General features: G+C 39.2%; 1 protein-coding gene across 50 annotated transcripts in view; it reads left to right on the top strand.

The window, feature by feature from the left end:
• Sox6 (SRY-box transcription factor 6) overlaps positions 1-20,386 on the top strand; it is a 604,948-nt gene that overhangs the window by 478,472 nt on the left and 106,090 nt on the right. For 27 of the 50 annotated variants that reach the window (XM_076563550.1, XM_076563556.1, XM_076563547.1 and 24 more), the window contains one exon: positions 10,368-10,491. In XM_076563550.1, the coding sequence (XP_076419665.1) occupies positions 10,368-10,491 (124 nt within the window). The remainder of the gene's footprint in view (positions 1-10,367; positions 10,492-20,386) is intronic. The other 23 variants (XM_076563582.1, XM_076563579.1, XM_076563567.1 and 20 more) reach the window with 1 other exon arrangement.

Here is a 20,386-nt window from a genome sequence, read left to right as displayed (position 1 = left end):
ACCACTAACTGTGACTATTTGCATAATAGTCAACTCTTCACTTCTGTAGTGATAACTGTTTGTATCTGATTAAAATTAAGACTGCTTTAGTTCTCTTGACTTTTCCAGAAGTTGCAAAAATTGAGATTTGCTGTTCTGCTTTAACCAAACAAATGCACACATGGGGATAACAATATGCTGAGTTTATGCAGATTTTACAGCACAGATCTGAATAAAATGCCCACTAATAGACCCTTAAGGAGTAATAAACACACATGAATTTTCCTTAGTCGCACTTTAAAGTGATTTTAACATACTACTAGACCTTAACAATAATATTTAATTGACAAGATTATGCATTTGTATGGATTGAAAAGGTGGTAGATATCTAATTCCAAATGAATCATAAATTTTGCTTTTGCATAACATGTTTTATTAATTTCTTTATGGCTGGGATATTCTATTTCCCTCCTGGTGAGAGTTTCTTAAAACATAGTCAGGAAACTTAAGCACATTTAATTAACATTTATCATCTTTTTTAGAAAGTGATCTGACTTATGTCCTCATAAATATTCTTGAATTTTTTCTGGTGTATGCACCGTGGAAATACCATGGAGCAATACTTAATGGAATTTTTTGGCCATAATTTGATTTTCTCCTTAAGCAAATTCTTCCTTGCTTAGTTGACATTATTTCAAACAATCTGTTGGACAAGAGGACCTATAATAGGGTATAGTGAGGACTAACTTAATAGTACTTTGTGATGAAATGAGACCATGGACATCTTTATATTTCTAATGCCGGGCTACCAGCTATCCAGTGATAAGCATGTGATATATATTTTTGAAGAGTTAAAATTGGCACTGCCTCCTTCCTCAGGAGGTAACATGCCTCCCAAGAGTGTCAGAGGTTGCTATGTGTCAAGCTCTTCATTTCCTGGAATAAGGATTAAGGGACAAGACAGGAAGAGACGATGGTAGAAAGTAAGTTGGTTAATGTCAAATCCATGTTCTTTTCTCTGAAAAGTTTCATGCCTAGATAGAACATATACAGATAAGTGAGAACTAAAGCAATAATCTTCATTATTGGGATCTGGTAGATGAATAAGATGTCAGGCAAATAGGGCTGGTGCATAGCATATGCAGTGGGTATGAAGAGATATTGAGAAGGATGCACGTCTCCATCTGGAGAAGTGTTGTAGGGCATGTGCCCATTGACTGACAGCTGCTGTGCTTGTCCTCTCACAGACCCCTTCTCTCCTCAGTAACCAAAGAAGAAAGCAAAGAGAGCGAGGCTGGAAGAGGGGTGAATAACAGTTGTAAGGATGACCGAACAAATTGATTTGATTTTGTCTACTCACTCACTCTTGGCAAGGTTGTGGGCATAATGAGAAGCTGGGGACAAGCTGTGTCTCTTTCATTTCTTCTGTAAATATTTCATGTTTCATTACTGAAAGGTCTGATTAGTGAAGAGAAAGAAGTGCTGTAGCTGCTCTCTTAGATTAACTTGTTGGCATAGAGTGCATAGAGTCATGTGTAGCTTGGTTTGTCACCTTGACACAAGCTAGGGTCATCTGGAGAGAGGGAAAACCAGGGAGGGACTACCTTCATTGGACTGACCTGTAGGTGAGTCTGTGGGGGAATTTTCTTGAGTATTGATTGGTAGAGGAGGGCCCAGCTCACTGTGGGTGATGCCATCCTAAGCAGGTGGTCCTGAATGGTGGTAGAAAGCAAGAGGAGTGAGTTGCAAGGAGCACGTCAGTTCCTGCCTCTAGGTTCCTGCTTGAGTTCTTGTCCTGACATCCCTCACTGTTGGACTATGATTGGGAAGAGTAAGCCAAATAAGCCCATCCCTCCCCAGGTTCCTTTTTGTCATGATGCTTATCCAAGAATCAGGAATCAAACTAGGTCAAATGGTACATGTGCACCATAATGCTAGCTCTTTGTTAATTTGCCCACCAAAGATGACTGAAGTAAGAGGCTAGGCTTTGTGAAGGATGCTTTTAAATTATACTACCTTTGGAGGATCTTCTGCACCAATTAGTAAGAATTTCAAAAATTCTGGAGGACACTAAATTATATTAAAATTGAATAATTAACAATAACAACAGACTGTTTTGTCTATTATCATACTGGTACCCAAGAAAGATGAGAATGAAGGAGAGAGACAGTAGATGAAAAGGAGAGAGGGCCAGAAGGAAAAGAGATGGTGAGATTAAAAACTCTCCTAACAACAGACAGAAACCAAACATCCTTTTGTGGGGGGACTGCATCATCTACCCAGTGTGCATGCATTAACTATTGGTGGGATTCTGAGTGCAAATTCTCTAGGAGATGTGTTGTTCCAGATTTGCTTCTGCCAGGATTTCCCTTTGATTATTCTTCAACTGCAGCCAGCTAGACATTTGCTAGATAAGACAAGCAAATGCAAACAATGTTATATGAAGATGTGTGTTGACACTTTCTTCTGGAATAAGAATACTGTGCTTATTCTGCAGCTGTAGGCACAATGTCACCACAATGTGGAAATTCCTGGTCTTGTTGTGAACCATGGGTCAGTCATTTCACAATGTCTGTTATGCTCTTATCCCTATGTAGAACGCAGTGGGGCAGGTTAAAATAAAAATGACACTGGCCATTCAGCATCTTTGTGTGTACCTACAAAGACATGGCTAGTGAATTGAAGAGCATAGTGGATACTGGAAACTGTGGTCAACATAACTCAGTGTATGGACCTTCTAAGAAAGAGCAGAACAGAGTCTTCTGGTGTTTCACATTCTTAGCAGAACATATTCCACTAAAAAGGTTTCTATTGAGGCAAGAATATATGCTACCAAATGAGACCTTTCCCTTCATAATCCTCCAAAATGAACTGCTCAAGCATTATGGTTTGACATGCAGTTTTTGGCAGAGAGGGGACACCTGTCTACATTTGAAAGCTCTTCATATAAGTTCCCTGGGCCTTTTATTCATTGTTCTAGATGCTATAGTTTTTGCAGTGGTTATAATACATTATGCTAATGACTCAGCTGTTCTTTCCAATGAAAAGTGAGGCAATTAGAGACACTGACCCTTTTCCACTGTGTCTGTCTGTGTTCTAGTCTCTCTCTCTCTCTCTCTCTCTCTCTCTCTCTCTCTCTCATCTTTCTCTTTCTTTCTGTTATGGTGTACATATACATTGGAGATTTTCTTTCCAACATTTCAAAAAACTTTCTCCAGTTAAACCACACCAGGAATTATTTTCTAGAAATAAATCATTAAAAAACAAAACAAAAACAAACGTCACTTTCTCAGTCTTTAGCTCAGACATAGACATTAATTTTCACATGATTTTTCAATACAGATACTTATTGCATATCACTAAAAAAGTGAAATCATCTCCATGAAGGAGAAAATGAGGCCCCCTGAGTGTCACTCTGTTTGCATATTAGCACACAAGCCAGGTCTCTGCCAAGTTGCTCTCTGACTGACTGCTACAGATGCTCTTTCTCAAGTATTCTGAGTCAGATCTTTAGTGCAAGTCTTCAGGGACAAACAATAGCACCTGTCCCTCACAAGCTATCAGGCAAGAGTTAGCCCATTCATGTATCTTTAATGAAGCTGGGGGCAGATGGCAAGAAATGGCATCGTCAACAACTTAGCACAGGGAAAACAAAGGCATGAGTCTTGACACAGCAATGCTATTTCATGAATTTGGAAGGGAGCGGACCCAAGTGTTTCACATGCATCTGCTGCTGTCTTCCTTCCTGAAAGATGCAAGGAACACCCTACCAATTAAAATTTCTAGGCATGTAGACTGTTGGATGGAGAATGTTTTCCCCACCCTCTCTAAAAGGGAAATGCGTTAGTCAGGGGTTGCAGAACGGTAGGATAGGGACACAGTTGTGTTTGGGGGTCGTTTGTTTTTCCAGGATGCACTAAGCTTGACCCATGATGAGATCCTTCTTTCTCATTAACTCACTCAATACCCTGCCAATTAGTGCTTTCTTCCAAAGCAGTAAAAATAATGACATTTTCATGCTGAGATTTATTTTGGCTACATCAAGCTTTATTCTTGTACTAATAAAATCATTTTCTTCTCTTTATCTATAGAATAATTAAAGAATATCTCAATATATACAAGGAAAGTTACAGTTTCAAGAAAGAAAGATGCTATCTGAAATTTTGATATGTCCACATGACAAGACATGTGGAGACTAGTTGCTCTTTGATGGAGTGTGGGGAATTTGATTACTTTTATTTTTTTAGTAAAATTCTTTGGAAAGTTGTCTTCTCCCATGTGACTACCCTTCCCAGCATGTCACCAAGTGGGTGAGTCGTGTATGGGGAGAGAGAAAAATCAGAATGGATCAAATTTTTCAGAATACATAGAACTTTTATGTGTTCATAATGCTTCATCCACCCTACCAGTGACACTGAGAGCAGTGACCTTAGTTCACAGCCTGTAGAAGAAGAAAGTATTGTGTCTGCTATGGTTTTTGTGTGGCCACCAAGCCCTCTTTCCCAGTCTTTACTCATTACTCAACTCTTCTTTCCATTTCGTTCCCATGTTCAACAGACTACAATGTACACATGGAGAAACTGCTGGTGAGCAGGCTGTAGAGGACAATAAAAGTATCAGTGAGCTGTGTTACCCTTGCTAAGCTTTTAAGACAATGTTTTCAACAGGCTGGGCAGATCTGAGTAAGTTGTGGGGATGCTGTCAGTCTTCTTGTGCTATTATAATATAAATTCTAGCATCTTCCCATTGAAAGACACTGGATAAAGGCTTCCTATGATCTCCTGTATTGTTTACTACAACTGCCTGGAAACCTGCAACTTTGTCTGGAAAACTGCCAGTTCTTTCTTATTACAGAGCACTGTATCCCTAATGCCATTTAGATCTGCTTTGTAAGACACAACTTCATGCTTAATATAGCATGATAATTCATAATAGAAGCTCTAGACCTGACTAGCACAAACTTAGATCTTGATCTGACCTTGGATCTTGGACATACCACACTTCAGTTGATGGAGGTATTTAACTTCATCCAGCTTTGTCTTTCTCATTAAATGAATGAAGATAAAAGTGAGTGTCTCATGGGCTTGTGAGGATTAAATGAGACAGGGTAAACACATCACCTTTTCAAGGGAGACATAAAGGGAACAATGAGAGATATTAGATAGCATCACCACTTTGCTAATTAAAGCTCTAGGAGGAAATGTCATGTCTGCACTCAGACTACATTCTCACCAGTGGGTGTCTATCTTGGCTTTAATAAAGGGCACTTTTCCCCATCACATTATTGCTTTATTTAAAATAAATGAAAGGCAAGGTGCTGGGGATGTAGCTCAGTGGTAGAACTCTTGCCTACAAGTACAAAGACCTGTGTTTGATCCCCATCACTTGAAATAAAATGTTAAGGACAATTTCATTTTGTGGAGCTAAATGATCATAGCTAATGAATGTGTTGTAATCAGTGATTGGAATTCATGACAGTAAATATCAAGAGCAAATAAATTCAGGGTAACAACAAGAGAACAGAAGAAACTTTATTTAAAATTTGACAATGTTTACATTATCCGAACTCAAAAACTGTCTCCAAGAATATGGTCCTGACATGCAGAATTACTGTCAATGGGAGACCTGTAGGTCCCTTGACTAAAACCGATCTCTCTTTTTACTATTACTGAAGTCACCATGTAATAACAAACATACTGGCTGGAGTGATTGGCAGTTCTGGACTCTAGGTTCAGCTGTCAGATGCTTGTATCTTAAGTGATCTAGTGGTCTGTTTCCTTGTGTGTTGAATTTGAGGATTGGACTAAAATGCGAATTCTCAAGGACTGGTCCCTGGGTCAGCAATAGCAGCTTTATTTGGGAGCTGCTCAGAAATGTCCATTCTCCAGCTTTGACTCCAATACAAAGATTCCCCAAGTCCATAAGCCTGGGGTAGAGCATTGTCTGTTTTAAAGAACCCTCTGGTGTGTTTGGATGCACACCAAAACATCACTATTCTCCATGAAATTTTGGTTTTAATACTTGGATCATTGGACCTCACCTCATAGCATATGACTCAGAAGATGTGCTGTGGATCTGGAGAAATGCTCTATGAAAACACTGCTGATGCTGTTGGCCAGACACTTCACTTTGTCAACTACCAGCCTAGATCTTCTCTGCGTTCCAGTCCAACTCTAGTTCTGTTAGCACTACTGCTCTCAAATTGTCTCTATTCCCTCCTCTTTAAGGAAACATCCTCTGGATAATAGTTGTCAATGAGGGTTTTGTTTTTTTAAACTTCTTAATTTGTAGAGTATAGTAGAAAGGAATGACCCCAAATTCTTACAGAATGAAACACCTACACTTATGTATTTAGTATTAAAAACAATCCTAGGGAGTGGAGGGATCACTCAGTGGGCAAAGCATTTGTTGTGCAAATCTGAGGATCTGAGTTAGAATTCCCAGAACTTACATAAAGCTGGGTGTGATAGCACACATCTATCATCCCAGTACTCTAAGAAGGAGCTGGGAGGCAGAAACAGGAGACTCTCTGGAAGCTTACAGGCCAGCTAGCCTGGCATTTGCAGTGTTCAACAACAAAGATGGTCTTAAAGAAGGTGAAAGTTGAGGACTAGCACCCAGGGTTGTCCTCTGACCTTCATAGGTGCACTTATCCAGACACACAGGCTTCACATACATGAACATACATATTCACACTACAGACACCATAAAAAACACATCATATACATAACAAAAATGAAAACAACCACATCCATTTACTGCAAGAGCAGTACTTTCAGATGGACAATCCCAGTCAAGAGCTAAGGCCTGGCCCCTGCCAGCTGTTCCTTGTGTTGTCTGCACCCCTGATCATGACTAATGGAAAATTAAATTCGATTTCATTCTAAGATGGTACTTAACAAGGAACAGTAGAGACCCCCATGTCTCATCTCCAGACAGTCCTTGTTATTCCACCTCTTCTTTCTCATGGTTTTCTAGAAGCTTGGGACTGGGTTACACTCATTGAGGCACATTGTCTGCTAAGTGCATGACAAGTCTCTGCTCTCTCAAATGAAGGACTTAGTTCATGTTTTCCTTCTTGAAGTAGAGTTATGGGAAGATCCACGTTTTTCTGCTTATCCATTTGATAATTTCCTGTTGCTAAGTATACAAAAAATCCAAAGAGCTAATGTTGACTATAATATAACCACACTATTACGTTAGAGAATGTGCTCAGTCTTGGCTTTGGTTGTCTGTCATATCCTCACAATGACTGTGTCAAGTGCCTAGTCAGCATTCACAGATTTGACAAATAGGGTCAGGAGAGTTAAGTCTTTTAAGACTACACAGCTCAGGAAATGTAGGGTACGGACTTGGGCTTGTTCACTAACAAAGACATTGTAAGTTTTCAATAAATACATGTTGAATAAATGAAGGAAATGTATCACACTATCTTCTTTTAAAAGTATTTTTGTTAATTCTTGTAGCACAATGAATTTTGGTCACGTTCACCCTGTTCTTCCAGTCTTCCCTCAGCCCCCCAGATCTATCCCTACCTCTCTATACCTACTGCATGTGAACATTTTGCCTGGACATACCTATGTGTACCACATGTATGCCTTGTGCCCACTGAGACTAAAAGAAGGCATCGAGTCCCCTGGATCTGTGGTAATAGATGGTTGCAAGACTCCATGTGGGTGCTAGAAACCAAACTTTGTCTTCCACAAGAGCAGCGAGTGCCCTTAACTGCTGAGCCATCTCCACAGCCTCTCCTACCCCATCACTTTTAAAATAATTCTTCTAGTACAATTGGTACTGCCCATACTTCCTGAGTGTGAGACCATCACCTGGAGCATGGTCAATCTACAGGGACCAGATCCTTAAAGAAAACTGATTCTCTGTGCCCAGAAACGATCACCTGTCTATAGCTCCTCAGTTAGAGGTAGAGGCTCATGAACTTCCCCTTCTATGCTAGGATGGTGACTGACTTCATCTTGTGCAGGCAGCCACAGCTGCTGTGAACTCCTGAGGGCTCAATCCTGTCACATCTGAACACACTATTTTTCTCCCATCTTCACTGACCCCTACCTCTTAGAACCTTTCTGCTCCCTCTTCTGTGATGGTTTCTGAGCCTTGGGAAGCTGGGGTGATGTAGATGCCCCATTTGTGGCACTCCACTGCCGCTATCTTCCTGATGGCAGCTTTTTAGTAATCATAGAATTGTAAAGTTGGAATGGCTTCATATGTTTTGTATATGTATTTTCATACACACACACACACAGACACATGCACACACAGACATACATACACACATTTATGTAGAAATATACAGCACTTCTAGGGAAAGGGCAGGTGTTGTCCCATCTCAGAGCTAATTTTGGAAAAATTTATCAGAAAATTCATCTTTGTACAATGCTTCCCTAAAAGCCATCTTGAGACTAGTTCTGTCCCTGTAACTGCTCAGTCTCAGCATCATCTTCCATACATGACACATCACATGTTATTCTCTTCTCTCTCTCTCTCTCTCTCTCTCTCTCTCTCTCTCTCTCTCTCTCGCTGAGTGGGGTGATTTTTTTTTCAGTTGCTTCTCAAATCCCTAATACACAGTAGCAATTTATTTCATTGCTAGGTGAAAAAAAGAAAGAAAAAAAGAAACAACATGTTGCCTCCTCTTCAGGGTAAAGCATCTGTATGGTACTCGAGGCACATGTGAGTACCACACTTCTGGAGGACCATGAAAGGATGTTCTTTGATGAGCAGTGGTCACTCATAGTGATATTGTGCTTTGTTTTCTGGCATGTAATACGTCGCTTTCATCTTGAACATTGCACATGTGTACAGGGTCACAGAAAACTGGGGTTGGACAGCAAATCTGGTGCCTTTCTCCCAGGCTAAAGGGGAGACACGGGCACTAGAGAGAGGTTCAGTACCAATTTAAGCAGGCAAAGTTTGTTCTCCCATGTACAAAGCTTGGGCTTACCTCAGCTAAAAGAGAAGAAATAGCTGCTCAAAGCTAGTTTCTTTCACGCCCCACTGGCAAGGTAGTAATTGCACAAAGACCTTTTTATTGTAAGTTGATTTTCCTGAGAAATGAATTCAGAAAAAATACTGTAAAGTGTTTATTTTTTGCTTGCCCTTTATTAACCTACATGTTAGGGCATTCCCCAGAGAAAGACGATTGGCAAATGAAACCTCTCAGACCCATACAGAAGCATTTGCACGATGTCTCTGGCTGTGCAGGGTCAGGGCCAAGAGAAGGCAAGCTGGTACCCTTTAGATAGGGGCATCAGCTCATATGTGGTACTCTGCCTAAAGAAGAGATTTAGAAATTTAGACAGAGGAAGTGCTTGGGTTTGTAGAATTGCTGGCAAACATTTATATCTTAAATAGTATATCACATAGCCCTTTCATGCTAGTAAAAAGCCATAGATCTCTCTGAACCAAAAGACCATGCCTTTTGACACATTTCTGTTCTGGTCTTTAAATGAGGAAAGTCCCATAGCTAGCCTATGGAATGAGGCCCCCAAAGCCAGGACAAAGCCTTCCAGCTCTGCTCTGCTGGAACCAGGGCAGCATGCTAGTGAAGAAGGGAGCTAGGAAATTAAAATGTGATTTTCAGGAGCATGATTCTGTCATAGCTCTGATTTCCTTTATATGGAGTACAAATACTGATGTAGAGTGAATATTTTTCTCTTTTGCATTTTTGTGGTCTTTGATACATTTATTGAGGTCAAATGAAATCTGATATAGTAGGATTTATTATGAGTTGCTCAGTGGATACAACTCCATAATTACTGAGCTACATGGCAGTGCATAAAGCTGACAAGCAATTTATATGTTACATCGAGGTGTGTATGGCAAAGGATATTAGTTTAATTGGGCGCCAAGATATAGTAGCCTTAAATCTGAAGCTCTGTGTGTTTAATATAATGCAGTGAGGCTTTGGAAGAAGCTCCTCAATGAGGGAGACACAGCTTCTGGAATATATAACAATTAGACATTATTTTCTGGACAAGGACACGGAATACTTTTTCACAATGATGCTTAGAATGCAATGCAGGGGAGAGGGCAAAACCACTCACCCACAGGGGGAGAGAAAAGAACATTTAGTTTTCCTCTTCTTTCTTTCAAGAAAGAAGGTGAGAAAAACAAGTCAAGAGAGAAGGCTATTAACCACTTTGTAGTGAGAGCAGGGATGTGGTCGGTCTATGGTGAAATGGTGGCACTGAGGTCCTAATGGCATTCCAGGAGGGGTTAGGTGAAATTTGCCTGAATTTTCTCAGCTTCAGATCTGGAAAGAGGTTAGAGGTGGGTGGCTGTGTGGGTACCAGAGCACCTCCAGCAGTGGAAAACAAACGCGTCTTGGCGACATCTGCTCCCTCTCTGATCACAGGCTCTCTTCTGTTTAGCAGGTTCAGGGGCACATGCCTCCGCTCATGATCCCAATTTTTCCACATGACCAGCGGACCCTGGCAGCAGCTGCTGCCGCCCAACAGGGATTCCTCTTCCCCCCTGGAATAACATACAAGCCAGGTAAGTGGAGAGCCGCGGCGACACAGTTTTGGAAATGCTCAGGCCCATATGTTTTTGCTCAGTAGTCACAACAAACACAGGAGCAGACAAGGGAGCTATGGCTAAAAACAAAACAAAACAAAAAGTCTATTTTAAAGTAAAAGCAGAGCTGGCGAGGCAGGGCATTGTAATAACTAATTGATCTCTAGAACTTTTACTTTCTCGTCTCCTGTTTGACTTTGTTCTGAACTCACAGATGAAGTCCTGCGCTGTTCTTGCTTCTCTCTCTCTCTCTCTCTCTCTCTCTCTCTCTCTCTCTCTCTCTCTCTCTCTCTCTCTCTCTCTCCTCTCTCTCTCTCTCTCTCACACACACACACACACACCCCTTTACTGTTAGCTGTGTCTTTGGTTGTCCACAGATCTTTTCTTTCTCCACTGAGCTTTCACACACCAGGAAACTGGTCACACACTGTAGAAAATGCTGCTGTTGTTGTTTTTTCTTTCTTTCTTTTTTTTTTTTTGTAAGATTTCTCTTAGAAAAAAAAAAAGTTAAAACTGCTGATTTAATTAGCTCACCACTAATGGGTAAAGTTCTTTTTGATTTTGGTCTAAATAATGAAGCATTCAGTAATATTCTTCATTCATCCTTGAACCTCAAAAAAAAAAAGCAGGTCACATAACCTTGTAGTGAAATATGCTTTGAGATGATTTAGCAAATGTTATGATTTTTCTTTTTTCCTCTGAGTTTACTGGACTCCTGGGGAATTCAATTAGGGGCATAATGGTTTGAAGCTCTCTCAGAGCCTCCTTGTAAACATGGCGTTAAATGTTTAAAGATAGGTTGCCAAAGGAATCCAGTGTAAGAAAATAGCCAAGTACACAGAAGCCAACCTCAATTTCATTTGTGCGTTCTTTGTAAGTGACCCCAGCTCAGAAGTAGTGACCTTGTTCTGCTCATTAATAATTTCTGTGTCAAGTTCTTTTTAACACATTAACCTGATTATGCGAACCAGCCAGTCTGAGGGCAGCAGTTTCTTGCATATGTGCCTTCGCATGTGAACAAAGGCATTTGAATATGCTTAAGCCACAGATAGAAACCACCTCCCTGAGATCCCAAAGGAGCTGATGAGACAGCCCGGAGCTCTGACCATGGATGTCTCACTTGTGTTTGGTAGGGAACTCCCTTTCCTGTGAGGAAGGAATCTGTGAGGAGGATACTGGTGCCGAGGGACTGGTCCATCTAATAGAGGGCTGATTAAAAAATCTTCAAACATAAATAAGTCAATGGTGGGCATCTCAGGCTCAAAAAAGGGAGAAAGTGCTCTGAGATAGGAAATGGTAGGTGTACAATGATGTTGAAAAGTTTTGGCTTTTAAAACATTTTGTATTATTTTTTTTCTTCATCAATAAGTCTATGCAAATATTCTAAAGTCTGAGGTACTGTTGTTTTCCACATCTTAGATTATGGCTCCTGGGCCTGTATTCCCATGAGGTTTCTAGAAACCTTAGTGGAAGAAATTACGTCATTCAAATTGTTAAACATTCAATTTCCTACAACAGAATTCTCACAGCTAGTTACCCCCGTCTTTAAAGTTGGCCTCTGCATTCAGTATAAGGGAGCATATGTCCATCAGTGCTCTTACTCTGAGTTAGTTCTTTATGCCAACTTCATTTCGACTATTGATGTAAACTAAGTTTATTGTTTCATCTTGATTCAGAGCTGGCATCGCTGAGCTAGTCAGTAAATTATGCACAGATATTGTCTGTTGGTTTAATATTCTTACCACCAATATTCTCTACAGCTCAAAACTACACATGGGCCTTATTCTCTGCTACTATAGAGATCTTACTGTATGTTGCCTAATTTTATTACAGCAATGACGTCCTTTCTCAGGGGGCAGATATGGCTATGTGTTCAGTGAATTAAGGTTGCTTCTTTTCCACAGGCATTGATGAGGCTGTACCATGTAACTGAGAAGATACGGACAGGAACAATTTTGTATAGGACTTAGTGACTTTCAGTGAACTCAGAGATGTGTCCTTGGATGGCAAAACTGTGTTTGGTTGGGCTGGCTAATCCTGTTGAGAACAGCACAGTGGGGTCAGGCTTGTAGGAAGAGTCTCAATCACAGGCAAGCTGCTACCTCAAGGTATTTTCTATTAACTCCAATCTTATATCAAATAATTTAACCTGAATTTTAAGTCCTTTGGTTAATCTAAACTTTATTATAAATAAAGCTATCTTTGAAATGGATTAAACACACTTAGGCTATGAGTAGAGAATTTACACGTTGATGAAAATGAACCATGCAGTCTTTGGCCATCACAGGAGATGAGGAGAGCACTATTGAACTGGAATCCAGACAAGCAAACACTTTGCCCCAAACTGAATTATGATCAGTTCTCTTGAAATGTCCATGAGCAACTACTATATTAGGAGAGAGATACACTAGCCTGAAAGACAGTGGCACATATCCATATCTGGGTCCCCTGAGTGAGAAGAGGAGCAAATGCTTCCTTGGTCCTCATAAAATGGAACATAAATTCCTTTCCTTTGGCTTCCTCCACCTCTCCCAGAACAGCCATATTTTCCTGGTGTTTGTGAGCTAAGTAAATCGATTCAGCTGATTGAACAACTGTCCTGGTTGCTGGAAGCAAGGACCATTGTGGGGTGTCACTCACTGCTTGTTGAAGTTGGCTGTTTAGGATCCTATGTTAGAATAGCATCACAGACACATTTAGGGCTCTGAGTCTTCACTCCTCTCCAGGTGATCTGACTTGTGTGATTTGTGTCTCTGGAAATTGTAGGGTGCCAGCTATGGCGCACACCATATGAGATTTTCCACCTCTAAGTAGCTGAGGAGGCTTGCTACCAGGATGCTGCCAGATGCCTATAAAGAAGGCATCTTCAGGGGGCATCTCAAGACTGGCTTTTCTAGAAGTAACTTTACTAAGTTCTAGTCCCTCAATTTTAATTCTTATTTGGTCCCATAATTAGGACATCTTTCTAGATAGGGATCCACGAGGGCCCAGAACATAAGTCCCAGACATTAGTTGCTCTGCTTGCTCCCATTGTGAGACCTAAATGCAACAGTCAGGGAGATAGTAAACACACTTGAGTATGGATGCTTGAAATCAAAGGAGAAAACCCCTCCACACTTGCCGGTGTGTGTGTACATCAGAACAGGGTTGACTTGTATGAAAAATAAAACCATGTCTAGCCTGCTTTGTATTCCAAGGATGAGGCAACTGACCACTGCCATATGTAGTTGGGATTTTAAAACTATTATGTCTGACTAACACCCTTGACTTTTCCTCAGAGATTCTAAGAACAGGATGTGTACTTGCACCTGGACCCTCAATGTACTCCTTATTCTATGCTAGTAGCTAAAGCTTAATATATGGATGCTGTGCAAGAGAAAGTCATACACAAAATATACAAATTGGTTATCTATGTGTTTTGCAAGTGGGCATCCAGTTTTTCTCACAGCATTTGTTGAAAAGACCACCCTCTTCCTTCTAATGGTTGTGATACCTTCTCAAAAATAAATTGAATGTATGCGTGAGGGTTTATTTCTGGCTGTTCATTCTGCTGTGCTGGCCAGCCTGTCTCTATGTCAGTGCAACACTGTGTAAGTGACTGTAGCTTTGTAGTCAGTCTTGAGGTGGTGTTAGTCTTCTAACTTTATTCATCTTTTTAAAGATTGTTGCAGTTTTGAGGGACCCTTGCAATTACATATGAGCTTAAGAACAGCTCTTCTCCATTTTGTGTAAAGGATTGTTGATAGGTATTTTCTTGAATATGTATATTCTTTGAATAGTATTGACATCACAATAATGTTGTCTTCTTGTCAATACAGATACTTCTTTCTGTGTGTATCTGTCTTTATTTCTTTTATTGAATTAAAAAATATCCACTGACAAATGATGATTGTTAATATTTATGGTGTATGTTTTGATACATAGATAGATGATATAATGTTCAATCAAGGTAAGCCTACCAAGATCCTCAAACATTTGTAATATTTTAATGCTAAAACACTTAAAATCTTTTCTTCATTCCTGAAATATATACTACCTCATTGTCATGACCTGTAGTCATCATGCTGGGCAGTGGGGAAGCCAGGTCAAATTGTATCTCAGTACCTATTGATCAAACCGTCTCATGCCTTCTCCCCTTCAAGTTTCCCCAAGCCTCTGGCAATTGCTATTCTACCTTCAATTTCTATGAGCACTACTGACTTTAGACTTCTAAATATGAACAGGAGCATGCAATACTTGTCCTTCTGTGCTTTGGCTTGTTTCACTTAACACAATGATGGCCAGTTTCATGCATGTTGACACAGATGACACACTTTGATCCTTTTATGGTTAAATAGTGTTCCATGTGTGTGTCCACATTTTCCCCCATTTTTTCAGTTGGTGGACACTTAGGCAATTTCATGGCTTCATTATTTATTTCAACAGTGTTTTATAGTTTTCAGGGTGTAACTTTTTCCATGTAATCTTTGGTTTGATTTATTCCCAGGTGTTAAATTCTTTTAGGCAGGATTATAAATGGAATTTCTTTCTTAATTTCGTTTTGGGTTATTTATATTTATTCTTGGCACAAATAATTAAATTGAGCATTTGTGTGTTAATATATGTGTATGATATATATATATACACATATACACATATATATATACATACACACACACACACACATATATATATATATATATATGTGTGTGTGTGTGTGTGTGTGTGTTTTCCAAAATAGATTATTTTTTCACTTTTCTTACCAATTTGGATGTTTTCCCATCTTTTTCTTGTGTAGTAGTACTGGATGGAGCTTTCAAGACAGCAATGAATGACATCAGTGAAATGAGTATTGTTATCTTGTTCCTGATGTTAGAGGCCATGCTTTTAATTTTTGCCATTGAGTACAATGTTGACTGGAAATCTTTACCTCTTGGTCATTCTGAGTTTTTCTTTTACTCATAGTTCTGGGAGTTCTTCTCATGGAATAATTGAATATGCTTTTTGTATAATTTTGAGATGATCATGCAAGACTTCCCCATGCACCTTTGTTCTATTATGTAATGCATTTAATTGATTTGCTTAGATGGAACCACCTTATAATTTCTGGATAAATCCTGCTTATTATGGCAAATAATGCTTCCAATATTCTGTTGGATTGAATTTGCTCATGTTTTATTAAAGATATTTCATTTACATTTATGAAGAATATTGGTTTTAAATTTTCTTTTCCTGTGACATGCTTACCTGTCGTCAAGGTATTTGAGACCTCATAGAATAGACAGAACTGTTCTGTTTTTTGGAAGAGCTCGTAAAGGTGGTATAAATGCTTCTTCAGCATTTGACAGAGTGCTGGGGAACCCTTCTAGTCGAGTTGTTTCTTTGTTGGGGGTTTTGATCTCTAATTCAATCTCTGTTTGTTATAGGTCTGTTGAGATGTCCTATTTGAGCTTGAGTAGTTAGGTAATTTTTGTGTTTTCCATTTCTGCTGAGTTGTTTAATTGGTTGGCATACAATGCTTATAGTTGTTAGCTGATTTTTCTTTTATTGCATACCATTTGTTTGCCAAGATAACCCCATGTGTGTGAGTAATCTCATTAATTTTTATAACAACCCTAAGATATAAGTAGGGATAAATGGTATTCTATTTTATTAAATGAAAAGAATAAACTAAAATTTTTTAAGTGTTAAGTTTTCTGGGGCTTTACATATCAAAAACAATGGTCTTAGAATTCAGGCTAAGGTTCTCCAAATGGATATTTTATACTCTTGGGAACATAGTCGAGATGGGCATAAACTTAAAGAATTCTTAAACTTTTTGTTTAAAAAATAATTTTGTTTGAGCTTATCCAAGCAACATCTTACAAAGCCAGTCATTGCTCTTTCAGAATATTTCAAGGTAGAGGTATATCACCAACATTGGAACAGGGCTTAATTCAATCCACATATCTAGAATGGAAGCATTTCTGCAATGCTCCCATCAGTGCCTCTATTTTCAGTGTGAGTGCTGAGGTCCAGCAAGAAGATAGCCTCATTGGTGTAACCCAACCTGTGTTATGAACATCAAGGTTTATTTCCTGTGTCTTCTCATGTGTGGAGATTCTGTCACAAATGAGCTCTAGTTAGACATGAGCTTTGAGTTGTCATTTGTGTTGATTTCTTATGAGGACGGTTTGTATCTGTTCATTCATATTCACTTACTTAATTGCCATCATGCAAATGCCATGATTTTCAGATGATTGGCCAAGAATCTAAGATGCATCCACAAAATAAGTGAAGGGATAAATATGGCCCATGATTTTTAGCTTTTTAAGAGGCATATAGAGCAATATATGTGATAGTTAAATAAATAAATAAAACCAAGCTAAAATCTTTTCACCTGAATAGTATTTGATGAATAGAAGGCAAATTTAGAAGGAGACATGAGAATGTGTGCTGGTTTCAGCAATGTATATCATAATGCTTTCTATTTTTTATGTGCCCTGAACAAATTGAAAGTAGTGTGTTAAAGTTTTAAATATATCACATATTACCTGCAAACCTTTACTACAGGGGTAAGTCTGAACTTACTTTATCTTCTCAGAGGACAAGAAAAAATGGGGAAAAGTGACACCTTCAATTCTGAATTAGAAACTTTTGTATAGTGACATTATTCTAATGATACCTCATGAAAGTATGGCCCTTGGATTTGTCAACTTCCTATAGTGCCACCATAATAATTTGTGAAGTTAGGGATGTGTAACATATTGGTCTTTTATTTTGGAGGGTGGAAAATGAAATGAGAAACTTTATTCCATTACTGAAGAATCTGAGTCCTCACTCCTAATTCTGATTTTTCTTTCTCCCTTCTACTCTTCCCAACTCTCAAAATGACTTTTACAGTGTATTAATATCTATAATTAAAAAAAATCTTAGGATCTACAACTCTCCCAATCCCTTGCCTCTCTAAAGAATGAAAATAGTTGATCAGAATTTTACTATGAGATTTTGAGTGTGTTTTTCTGATTTTTTAAATGACTCCTTTTAGAAAGTAGGATTTATATATGAAATGCATCCACTCAAAATATTCTGAGGGGTGTCTAGTGTGTTCCAGGGTCTTGGGATAAGTTCTCTACCTCTAGTGATTAATTAAATGCACTAAGGTTTGGGTTTATCTCAGTGTCTCTGGAAAGTTAAGAATTTACTTTCTCTCTCATTTGGGACTCTTGATGTGGAGGGGATGCCAAAGGAATGTTGCCTGCTTTGATGGATTTCAGCGTTTAGCCACATTTATGTGGGTCTCAATTCTGTTTTGTGCTCGCTCTACAATAATAGCTAGATAGTTAGAAGATGGACTTAGAGAATGACCATTGCTTCTCAGATTGATGTTTGGGGACTCTCTTCTCAGACTTCTAGTCTGAGAAGGGCCAGATTACAGTCATGTCTAAAGCAAACCTGTTATAACAGGCTGCCGCTTCCTTTGTACAAATTTAAAAAGAATGGTCCTCATGCAAACATTTCACATCCAGAAACAAATTCGGAAAAAAAAAAAAAACTGCTGCGACATGTTGGTTGATTCCCTGCCAAGTCAGCTTCTGCAAACTTTTCTTGATCAACTGTTACAAATTAGAAAATTAGAGTGGGTAGAAGGAAGTGTGTAACTTTGTTACCACAAGCTAAACTCATGTTGCCCTGAAATCTCTCTCCCTCTTACATTTTTTCGTATGGTAACTCTCATCCCCCTCCCCCGCCTTTCCACTCCCCTCCTTCTTGTAACCATCCTTGGTGATATACTCCATTGCTCTAATGTATTCATTTTGACTTTTAGTACTGATACAATGATGGGTTCTGGAGAAATAGCTTTCTGAAGATCTATTCAGATATGCAGATTCAAACCCGCAGAAAGGTTAAAAATATTTTGAAAATATGCTTGTCAACAGTGGAAAGAAAGCTGTTTGTAGCCAGCAGGTGAGCTGGAGAGTACTACAGGGTGTGGTAGAGATAGTCATAAATTAACTGGCAAGCCAGAAACCATGTAAAAAGCCGACTATTTCACGGCACAGTGGCATGACAGCTATGGAGAAGGAGTGCCCTGGGGAATTCTTTCAGAGTTTGATTTTTTAAAATATGTTTGACATGAAAAATGTTTTAGTACAAATAAAGCCACTGGTATTAAACTTCTAGGGAGGGGGTTGTGGTGTAGAGTTGCATGAATAATGCATGACATTTAAAGAAAGAACAGCTTTAAAATGTTTGGGGAGGAGGTCTGTGTTGATGGGTGGAATGGTTATTTTTTCCCTCTATTTTTGAAACATCATTAATTCAGTATCATTTGTGGGTTTTTTAAAGCTGATAAGATATCCACCAAAAGAAAAAAAATACCATATGCCTTAGATCAAGATAGTCTTTCTTCAGATAATTTAGTTTAAATATCAAGAAGATCAGTAGACTTATTTAAGCATAAAGTGATAGTCATTTACTATAAAAATAATTTTGCCTCGTTATCTTTTTTAAAAAGCTCATAGCGTAGGGCAGACTCAAATCAACCTCATGGAAGGGGAAAAACAAGGTCAGATATTCTGAACATGACTCCATAGGAGACCGGCACAATATGGCGTAAGTGATGCACGGCAGCAGCACCCCGTTTGCAATCAGAAGCCAATTGTTACTGAACTGTGTACAGGCACACACTGTGCTCAATGGTCTGATGAGGTATTATGGATATGACGCAAAGAGACTCTGCAGATCAGAAGCTAACAATTTGTTAAAAGTGAAAGCGACTTAACATTTACATTGGGCTGGCTGAGTAGCACTTTACATGGCAAGCAGGAGGGGTACCAGGCAAGCTGCAGGTGTTAGCGCCCATGCAGACACAAAAACAAGAGATTCTCTTGTTTTCTAGTTGACAATCTCAGTGCCTGGAATTCTTCCTGCAATGTCTCTTCATTATTACATTCTGTGTTCAGTGTGGAAAAGTTCATGCAAAACAGCATGATTATTATAAATGTCAAAAATGTGTGGGGGAACAGCCTATTAAAATATAGCCTAGAGATAGTACATAACACTGACTTTAAATAAGTAGCTAGAGCCAGAGTGCTACTACATTAAGTCATTGATATTGTGTGATTCATCCACAGATATTAATTTTTAGTTCACTTGCTGCCACTCTACTATGTCCTCATCCCTTCTCTTGGCTCTTTGGGTCTTTGGCCATGGCCTGTGTCTCAGGTCATAGAAGGTGTTTTCCATCTCCTGGGTAGGTGTTGGCTTGGCCTTCAAATACCTTACAGCAGCATAGAGAGCACTCACGCCCAGGTTTTCAGTGCAGACAGCCCATGCAAAATGTGTAGTTATTTATTTATCATCACCAAAAATGGTTCAATCAGTGCCTTGTGTGTGTGATTCTGCACTAAGCTCCACTACTCTAGTACTAGAGGTAAAACCAAAAGAGACAGATTTCCACAGTCACTAAAGTGCCAGCATTTCAGGGTGCCAGCAGGTAAGATGAGCCATATTAAAGGGGATTTTTTTTTATCATGTTGTTAACTTTTCATGAGATAAAACTTAGCATTATGGCCAGCCATTAGTAAATAGTCTTTTTTGTATTCTAAGACTACACTTTACCTACCAAGTGCAAACTTAGTTTCTCTAAGAGCAAAACCTCTTTTCACAGTGTGCCGAGCATCAGCCTGGCTTTAAGATTTTTTTCTGACTCTTAAAAAAAATGATGTATTACAAGATTTGTAGAGGAGCGAACATGCTTGAATTGCACATTTAATTTTTTTCAACATCACATTCATGTTTTGCCAGTTTGCCTACCAGCTATCTGTTAACAAAAAGTTCCAAGGCAGCAGCGCAAGCCTGTGCCCAGCTAAGCCTTTTGTTTCTGCAGATGTTTGGGCTTAGGGCAATGTTG

The sequence above is a fragment of the Peromyscus maniculatus genome, chromosome 1 (assembly GCF_049852395.1).
Source record: "Peromyscus maniculatus bairdii isolate BWxNUB_F1_BW_parent chromosome 1, HU_Pman_BW_mat_3.1, whole genome shotgun sequence".
NCBI classification, from domain to species: Eukaryota; Metazoa; Chordata; class Mammalia; order Rodentia; family Cricetidae; genus Peromyscus; species Peromyscus maniculatus.
This window is presented reverse-complemented; position numbering and strand designations above follow the sequence as displayed.